This window comes from Natator depressus, chromosome 13 (genome assembly GCF_965152275.1).
Source record: "Natator depressus isolate rNatDep1 chromosome 13, rNatDep2.hap1, whole genome shotgun sequence".
Classification (NCBI taxonomy): Eukaryota; Metazoa; Chordata; order Testudines; family Cheloniidae; genus Natator; species Natator depressus.
In genome coordinates this window covers 41,430,602-41,440,132 of record NC_134246.1, presented here as the reverse complement: position 1 = coordinate 41,440,132, position 9,531 = coordinate 41,430,602, and the positions used below count along the sequence as shown (strand labels likewise).

General features: G+C 52.1%; 1 gene segment (V, D, J or C); it reads left to right on the top strand.

The window, feature by feature from the left end:
- The first annotated feature begins 658 nt into the window (after nucleotides 1–658).
- On the top strand, nucleotides 659–7,843 carry LOC141997031 (T cell receptor alpha variable 9-1-like). The segment is given in 3 exon segments: nucleotides 659–1,123; nucleotides 1,487–1,829; nucleotides 5,798–7,843. Coding segments are annotated over 3 exon segments (450 nt in total).
- Nucleotides 7,844–9,531: the final 1,688 nt, after the last annotated feature.

Sequence of the window (9,531 nt, the reverse complement as noted above, 5' to 3'; positions counted from 1 at the left end):
ACCCTCTTCTATCCAGCCCCACCACCCACCCAACCAAAATTATTCTTCTGCTATTATATTATTATTAATCATTATCAACTTCCCTACAACAAATGAATACGAAACAAACAGAAAGTAAATTAATACATTCAAAAACTCTAACCCTCCAAGCAGAACGTTCACACTTAACATGGCAAAAGCCAGAGACTCCCTGAAGCCCGCTAAGGACTTTGCTGCTGCTATCAATAACGTGTGGAAGACATTCCCATACTACGCTGGTGAGCAGAAACAAGATAAACCCCTAAAATACAGAGATAGAATTCTTTTTAAAAGACATGTTATAGGAGGATAAATGCCTATTGCTTAAGAAATTAAATTAAAAAAAAACATAATTCCCAATGAATTATATTAGCCCATTTTATAGCAACCACAAAGAAACTCTTGGAAAAGATCTTCTGAAATAATTACAGTAATAAGAAAAGGAGGACTTGTGGCACCTTAGAGACTAACAGATTTATTTAAGCATAAGCTTTCGTGAGCTACATGCATCCGATGAAGTGAGCTGTAGCTCACGAAAGCTTATGCTCAAATAAATTGGTTAGTCTCTAAGGTGCCACAAGTCCTCCTGTTCTTTTTGCGGATACAGACTAACACGGCCACTCCTCTGAAACTTGTAATTACAGGAATGCAATTTTTCAGCTCCCCTGTATCCCTCTCAGCAGTTCACCGAGTTGCCCGGCAGAGGGCACTGCGGAACCAGCAGGAATGTCCCCTGTATAGACATGATGACACACGGAGCTATTTCACCCCGCTGGCTCTTCATTCGTGAGGCCACCTGCCTCCTCGCAGAGGCGGCGAGGAAATCCTGAAGGCAGCTACGATCAAACAGAAAGGGGGGAGGGGGTAAATTGGCAGAGGGAGGCGCTCACCACCCCAGCTCCCGCGGAAGCACGGCTTCCCTGCTTTTAAATCTCCGGCCCTCAGGAGAGCCAGCGTTGGTTTGCAGCTGCAAGAAAAGGAGAAAGCGGACAACTCGTGGGGCTGGTCAGAGAGGAGCGAGGAAGCTCCCGGCAGAGGAGGAGCAGAGACCCCGAGAGGATGTTAACAATCCAGTTCTCGCTGGTTGCGATGACTTTAGTATTCAGTGAGTCGGATTTCCTATTTCTGAATGTTTCTCCCCCTGATCTCTTGTCCTCTAAATATACAAAATTGCCAGTTAAAATAATCTCACTCTTTTTTCTCTGTCTATCCACACCTCTCTATTTCCACTATCCATCCATCCATCCAGGCTTCCTTCCCATGGCAGCATCTCTCTCGCTCAATCTCTCCTTCCCTCTCTCTCTCCTTTTACGGCCCTAAATCCCCTACATTCAGTGAGCGTCTGAAATTTTTAAAATTCGCCTGACTTGAATCTACGCACGATGCGCCAGAATCCCTTGGGTGGTTTTGAAAAAATCTCAGCTGTCACATCCTTCACGCCAACGAGGATTTATTTTTTCCCCTCCAGAAGGGGCCACTGGAGTGTCGGTGATGCAGACGCAAGGCCCCATGACCGTGTCCGAGGGAGAAGGTTTGAGGCTCAATTGTAGCTATGATGATGCCGCAGTGTATGCCGTCTTCTGGTACGTGCAGTTCCCCAGCCAGCCCCCCCGGCTCTTCCTGAGGGACCTGGGAAGGGAGGACTCGGATGAAGGGATCAGAAAAGGGTTCGATGCCACCCACGAGAAAAAGCATAAATCCTTCCACCTGTGGAAACCGGCCAGCGAAGTGAGCGATTCCGGGACCTATTACTGCGCCGCGAGCGACACAGTGACACGGACCGGCAGGGAGCTGAGCAAAAACCAGGCAGGGTCTGTGCGGAGCAGCGGGAAGGCGGGCACCGGGGTCTGGGAGGGAAAGGGAGGAATGGCGCAACCACAGAACTTGGATCAGATCTCTCTGGTCACCGGCTAGCTCTGGGCTTCACCGGCTTGATCCAATCGAGGGCTTCACCTTTTTTAGACATTATACGGAATAGCATGAAACAAAATTACCATTACACCGATACAGTCTGTCAAACAAACACACACACACACACTCCACAGAGGAGGCAGACAGCAACATCGGCACTAAGGTTGCTGCGGGAGCTGGTTTATCGGCCGAGTCACCAGCAAATCTCATTCCGCGTGAACAGCTCCCCACAGTCTGGCGCGCGCTGGAAGTAAACGGGGGGGCGATTTCGTTGTTCGGCCGGGCTGCACCGCGAAGGCGGGAGTTAACCTGTGTCCCTGCTGGCGGTGACCAAGCCCAGGGCGAGGGGGAGAAAGGGAGGAGCCGGGGGTCGTGGCCTGTGGTTTGCGGTCCCCCGCGCTGTCTGGATTGCCGCGCGCTGAAAGGAAAGGCCGGATATTCTCTCTCTGACTTTCCCGGGGGCTGGAGGCAGAGCAGAAGGGCAGCGCCCCCCCCCCCCCCACAGAGCTGTAGCTGCTTCCACAGGCCAGCGTGGCTTTCGACACCTCGGCCACACGGCTGGCAGGATGGTGGCTGCGAGCCCGGGGTTAGAGACGTTGCTGCTGGTGGTTGTTTTCAGTGAATAAAATTCGATGTCCCCATCTCTGCCTCCATCTCAGCATGTTACTCCTCCCTCTACCCCACACCCCCATCTGAACGTGTCACCCCATCTTCTACCCCACGCCCCCTCCATCCAGCCGCGACATACCCTGTCTCCTCTACCCCACCCCTCCACTTCACCATGGCACCCCCTCTACCCCACTCTCGATCTCACCCTGACACCCCCCTCCTCGACCCCACCCTGCATCTCACCCTGACACCCCCCTCCTCGACCCCACCCTCGATCTCACCCTGACACCCCCCTCCTCTACCCCACCCTGCATCTCACCAGATACGCACCCTCTCTATCATACACTCCGTCCTCTCGTCCTCTCTTTCAGTCCAGCCGCACCTCTCTCTCCTTTCCCCCTGCATTCTCCCCCCGCCCTTCTAAACTCCCAGGGCAGTCACTGGATGGTGGCTGGCGAAAGGCGATTTACTCCTAGGGTCCGCCGGAAGTTTCACGCCCACTGAATCAATTCTCTTGCTGGCTTTCGCTCCTAGTGGCCACGGGCAGGGCCGAGATCCAGCAACCGGGCTCCACACAAGCTTTGGCTGGAGCCGAGCTGACAGTCACCTGTTCCCACCCCGCCACCAAGGCGAGTGACAGCACAGTCTGGTACCGGCAGCTCCCGAACCCGGGACCCGAGTTTGTAGTTAGCGGATACAAGGAAACCACTAAGACCCCCGAGCCGGCGAGAGCCCCGCACATCTCCGCCGACAGAGAGTGTCCAGCACACTGGCCCTGCGCCGTGTGAGGCTGGGAGACGCTGCGGTGTATTTCTGTGCTCGGGACAGCCAGGGGCTGCGCCCTTCAATAAATATCTCACTCCCCGGTGTGGGTGTGTTTGGGTGGTGTGAGCAGAAGGTGGGGTAGGCTTCAGTAGATGCCGGGGAGAGGGGCGACCGGGGGGAAAAAATGAGAGAAATAAAACCTTTAGGGCGAAATTTACAAAAACGTCTCTGTGCGCCGAACTTTTTAATTAGTGGGCCGTGAAGCTTCTAAGGGTTTTATTAATGGGTTAACTTCCTGTCGCCAACCCCCACCTTTTCCTTGTGACTGCCAGGTGTGCTTAAAAGAGCTAAGAAGGGAGAACGCAGAAGGGGGGAGGGAGAGAGACTGGAAAATGTGTAATCTTACTCGGAACAAAAATCTGCCCAACCGCTGAGCCCAGCATTGGTGCCATGGTCACAGGGGAATCTCGGTGTCTCTGCTCCTCACCAGGGTCAGCCCCTGGTGTCTCTGCCTTGCCCCTGTGGAAATGCCCTTTTCCTATAGCTACCAGCTGCAGTGTTATCCGGAGCTTGCTTACCCGGAGTGGTGAGGGCTAAATACCAGGCACTGACGCTTCTGCTGGAGCTGGAGGTGCGAGTGACGGGGAGGGGTCCGGTAACAGCATAACCCCCCCCACCCCCAGCCCCAGCCTGTCTCTCTGTGCACTGCGTCTGGCAGGAGGCGGGGGCAGGAGAACCCGACTTCATGAAAAGCCAGGCGAAGCAGCAGAGACCGTGGGATGTCATTATGTCTGTGTAGGGATCATTTTTGCTTGTACTGCAGCGGCTCCTGGCGGGAGACCGGCTGAGCTCCTAGCAGGTGAAACCAGAAAACTGTCTCTGTTAACATTCCCCAAAGGAGTCCGCCTCTGCAGAATTCATTGGCCACTTGCACAAGGCAGGAGTTCTTTGTGCAGTGAAATCTTACCAATTCATTCCGAATTCGCGCCACATAGCGGGAAATTATTAAATCACATTCTGCTTTACTAGCCAATCGGTGTGCAGATCGTCTTTTCCAGTAACCTGTGTGGCCACCCCACAGATACAAGAAAAGGAGGGTGACATAGATCGATAATATCTGTTTACCCCCATATAGCGCCTCCATCTATCCATCCCCATACACCCCTTCTATCTATCCCCATACACTGCATCTATCTATCTATCTATCTATCTATCTATCTATCTATCTATCTATCTATCTATCTATCTATCTATCGTGCTTACAGATGTCTTGAAAGGGTTTATTTACTTCCATGGTTTTATCCCTTCCGTTATCGTTCTTCTTCATTCTCTCCGAAAGGGACTCTCTTAGAAGTTTTCCAAAGTACCACATCACTAGTCGTCTATGCACGTAGGCGACTGTAAGATCTGATACTTTGGTAAAGGTCTAAGAAAATCCTCTTCGGAGAGAAATCTGAAGCACAGTAAAAGGTTAAACCATGGCACAAACAAACCCCCAAACCTGATCTTTCTGCAGCTCCAAGGACAATATCTTGAAAGATCGATAACTAGACAGTACAACACTGTCTTTTTCTTGCTTCGGGGCCCACAAATATTACCGGAAAACCCTCCAATTTAATGCCTAATTAATTAATTTATCAATCCCATTCTGCTCTAATAATTTCCCACAATTTAGCGGGAATTCAGGGTAAATTAGTACTTCACTGGGAGTACCTGAAAACACCCGCTTTTTGCAAATCGTCCGTGTATGCTGCAGAGACGAACTCTCTTGGGAAAGTGTGTGTGTGTGTGTGTGTGTGTGTGTGTGTGTGTGTGTGTGAGAGAGAGAGAGAGAAAGAGAGAGAGAGAGAGGTTTTGTGTTGAACACTTCTACAGTTTCCCGGTCGAGGGCGCTGCAGTCCAAGCAGGAGCGATCCGTGTAGACACGCTGACCCATGGGTCTATTTCACTCCTGGGCTTTTTCATGCTGTCTACCTCCCATGTCATCCCTCTGAGCCCGCCTCCTGAAAGACACAGGACAGTTGCCAAGCAGAGACACTGAGAGAGAGGTTTATGTGATTGGCACCAGGAGTGACCCATCCCAACATCCAGCATCATCATCATTGCATGCGTTTCTCTCCCTTGGGTTTGCAGCTGTAGGAAAAAAGGACCGAGCTTCTGTCCCCGTGAATGTCTTCGGGGCTGGAGAGAGAGACAAGGATCCTTGCAGAAGAGCAGAGACACCCAGAGTTTTCGGAGGATGGGAAAAATCTGGGGATCACCGGTTGTGCTGCTTCTTGTTTTGAGTAAGATCTCGTGTTTCCAACATCCATCCACCTAACCCGATACACCCCTGTCCCGCTCTCTCCCCTGCTGCATTCCCTCGTCCTAGCTGTTTTAAACAGGCATGGCAGTCCCAGGAAGGATGGGGTTCGGGGAGAGGCAATTTACCCCTAATGTTCCTTAGATATTTAATACCCACGAACTTAATTCCCTGTCTGGTTTTCTTTCCCAGGTGCCCCAGGCAGAGCCGAGATCCGGCAGCCGGTCTCAGCAGAAGCTTTGGAGGGAGCTGAACTGAACCTCACCTGCTCCCACCCCTCAGCCAGCAGTGATAATATAGCCTGGTACCGGCAGTTTCCAAACCGAGGACCCGAATTTATAGTGACTGGATTCAGGGAAACCGCTCACAGCCCCGACCCAGAGGGAACTTTGCACATCTCCAAGGATAAAGAAAACAGTACCTTCGCCCTGCGCAGGGTGCGGCTGGGAGACGCAGCGGTGTATTACTGTGCTCGGAGAGACACAGTGGGACAGCCAGGGGCGGCCCCCGTACAATAAATCCTCTACTCCAGGGCTGGGTGCTAGTGTGTGTCCGTGGGGAGGGAGACAAGAGAGAGGAGAAGGGCAAACTAAGAAGCCAGAAAGGAGGAAGAGAACATTTAAGCGGGGTGGGTTCCAAAGAAGTCGAGAGACAGACGAAGTTCAGCGGTATTTGGGCGCCTAACTCCCCCAGGCTCCTTGGGAAATCCGAATCTAGGGCCTGCGCCAGAAACAGCTTAAGGCAAAGGACAGACTCATATTGACGTCAATGTATTTTGGGGGACGCTGGGAGTTTCCCTGTCACATGGAACCTTCATTGGTTTATTCTACCCAGTTATCTATTCATCCTTCCCCATATATACCCATCCATCCTGCCCCATACATACCCATCTATCTATGCATCCGCCCCATACATACCCATCCTTCCTTCTCCATACATACCGATCTATCTATCCATCCGCCCCATACATACCCATCTATCTAGCCATCCTTCTCAATATATACCCATCCATCCTGCCCCATGTATACCCATCCATCCTGCCCCGTACATACCCATCTATCTATGCATCCGTCCCCATACATACCCATCCTTCCTTCTCCATACATACCGATCTATCTATCCATCCGCCCCAAACATACCCATCTATCTAGCCATCCTTCTCAATATATACCCATCCATCCTGCCCCATATATACCCATCCATCCTGCCCCGTACATACCCATCTATCTATGCATCCGTCCCCATACATACCCATCCACCCTTCTCCATATATACCCATCTATCTATCCATCCATTCATCATCATTTTTATAATGTCCCCCGGCACCCTGGTATATTAGCAACGAAATCCTGCAGGCAAACCATGTGAAATAGCCTCGTCTGTTAAAATAAGGTTCTACTCATCTCTCCTTCCTTACGACACCCGACAGGGGTTGGCTGCTCCGTGAGTGTGAGAAAGTTGGATGTTTTGGCAGACTTGTAAGACAACCCAATTCAGAAAAAAAGATGAAGCAGGTTTCAAGGCGAAACCAGGAAAGTAACCACCACAGGCCCAGGGACTTCGATGTTTGTGTGATGGGGGGTCGATAGACGGACCCACAGACAGATAAACCTTGACTCTAATTGCATCTGTGAAGTGACCACAGATATTGCTGGGGAAAGTGTAACAAACCAGATTCTGCAAAACAACCCCCGGCCCCATGTAGCGAGTATTCGGTCAAAAGGAACAGGATTTCAGGTCACCGCCTGGCAACGCCCGCCTCTTGCACTTGATCGTGAGCTCTGCCGCGGGGATGAACTCTCTGGGCACGTGACTGTACCGGCCGCTTTCTCTCTGTGTCTCACCAGAGCCCGTTTGGTCGCCGGAGGGCGCTGCACGGAAGCCAAATCGTCCGCACAAAGCAGCCTCGAGAAGGTCTATTTCACCGCGCGGCTTTTCATTAAATCCACGCTGTCCTGTCCCCGCCGGAGCCCGCCCCTGACAGACGCAGTGAGCCGTCTTGGAGCCCCAGCTGAAGGGCAGATGCAGAGAACAGCAGAGAGACACGCGGGGGGGGGGGGTTATGGGGCAGGCCCCAAGGGTCACGCACAGCTCGAGTTCCAGCAGTAGCATCTCCGCGGGTTGTTCGGGGCCCCCCACTCCCCACACTCCGTCTCTCTTTGGCTTGTGGCTGCGGGGAAAGGGCGGAGCCTCCCTCCCGCGGACTCGCACAGGACTCGGACAGAGAGAAGGGGCTGGGACGCAGCTATTCCGCCGTGAAGATGGGAACGATCCCGGGCTCAGGGATTGTGCTGATTTTTGTTCTGAGTGAGGTTCCCGTTTCCCCACCTCTCTCTCTTTCTCCATTTCTCTCTTTCTCTGTCTAGCTCCATCTGCCCCAACACACACCCCGACTTTCTCTCTCTCAGTCTGACCTGACCATCCACCCTTCGCCTCTGTGTTCCGTCATCCTCTCTCCCTAGCTCTTGTAACACCCGTGACGGCCACAAGAGCAGGGTGAGCGCAGGGGACAGGGAATGAACCCACAGAGCCCCGAAGACGCTTCATGTCCGCTGACTTAATTCTCTTTCTGGTTTCCTCTCCTAGTGGCCCCGGGGAGAGCCGACATCCAGCAGCCGGGCTTCGCAGAAGGTTTGGAGGGAGCGGAACTGAACCTCAGCTGCTCTCACCCCTCAGTCACGGCCAATGAATACATATTTTGGTACCTGCAGTTCCCGAACAGAGGACCTGAATTTATAGTTTCTGGATTCCGGGGAACCATTGATAGCCCCGACCCCGAGGGAGCCTTGCACATCTCTGGGGACAGAAAGTCCAGCACCCTGGCCCTACGCAGAGCGAGGCTGGCAGACGCAGCGGTGTATCACTGTGCTCTGAGAGACACACTGTGACAACCAGCGGTTGCCCCTGTACGATAAATATCGTATTTGGGGCTGTGTGTGTAGGCGGGCGGGGGGTGGGGGAATGTGGGATGTGCTTCCATGTGGAGGAGGGGCGAGGGGCGAGCAGAGAAGAGTAGAGTTCACTAAAATATTTGGGGCAAAATTTACCAAGGTATCTGCGCACCTAACTATTTACCTAGGCGACTAGTTGAGATTTGAAACTTTGGAAAAGGTCTAAGAAAAATCCTCTTCGGAGAGAAATCAGAAGCCCAGTAAAAGGCATGGCCCAAAGAAACCAAAAAACCCGTCTCACTCCAGCTGCAAGGACAATATCCTGAAAGATCGATAGCTAGACAGTAAAACACCGTCCTTGCACCTGGCCACAAATATTACTGGGAAAAATAATTTATTCTCTAATTCGTTAGCAAATCCCATTCTGCTTGAATAATCTCCCACGATTTAGCGGGAATTCAGCGTAAATAAGTAAGTCACTGGGGCCGCCTGATATCACCCGCCTTTTGCAAATCATCCAAGTATGCGACCTATGGAGCTATTTCACCCCTTGGGTTTTTCATGCAGACTCTCCTGTCGGACACAATGAGGCATTCTGCAGCTTGGCAGCTCAGCTGAAGGGCAGTTGGCAAAGAGAGAGCGGGGTGGGGTTTATGTGGTTGGCACCAGGAGTGACCTATCCCAAAATCCAGCACCAGCATCACTGCATGCGTTTCTCTCTCTCTCTCTCTCTCTCTCTCTCCTGAGTTTGCAGCTGTAGGAAAAAAGGACAGAGCCTCTGTCCCAGTGACTGTCTTCGGGGCTGGAGAGAGAGACAAGGGGCTGATCCCTGCAAAAGAGCACAGGCACCCAGATTTTTGGGAGGATGGAAAAAATCTGGGGATCAGCGATTGTGCTGCTTCTTGTTTTCAGTAAGATTTCGTGTTTCCAATATCCATCCACCTAACCCGATACACCCCAGTCCCGCCCCCTTCCCTGCTGCATTGTCTCTTCCTACTACTAGATCCTTTCATGGATTGAGAACTGATTAAAAGA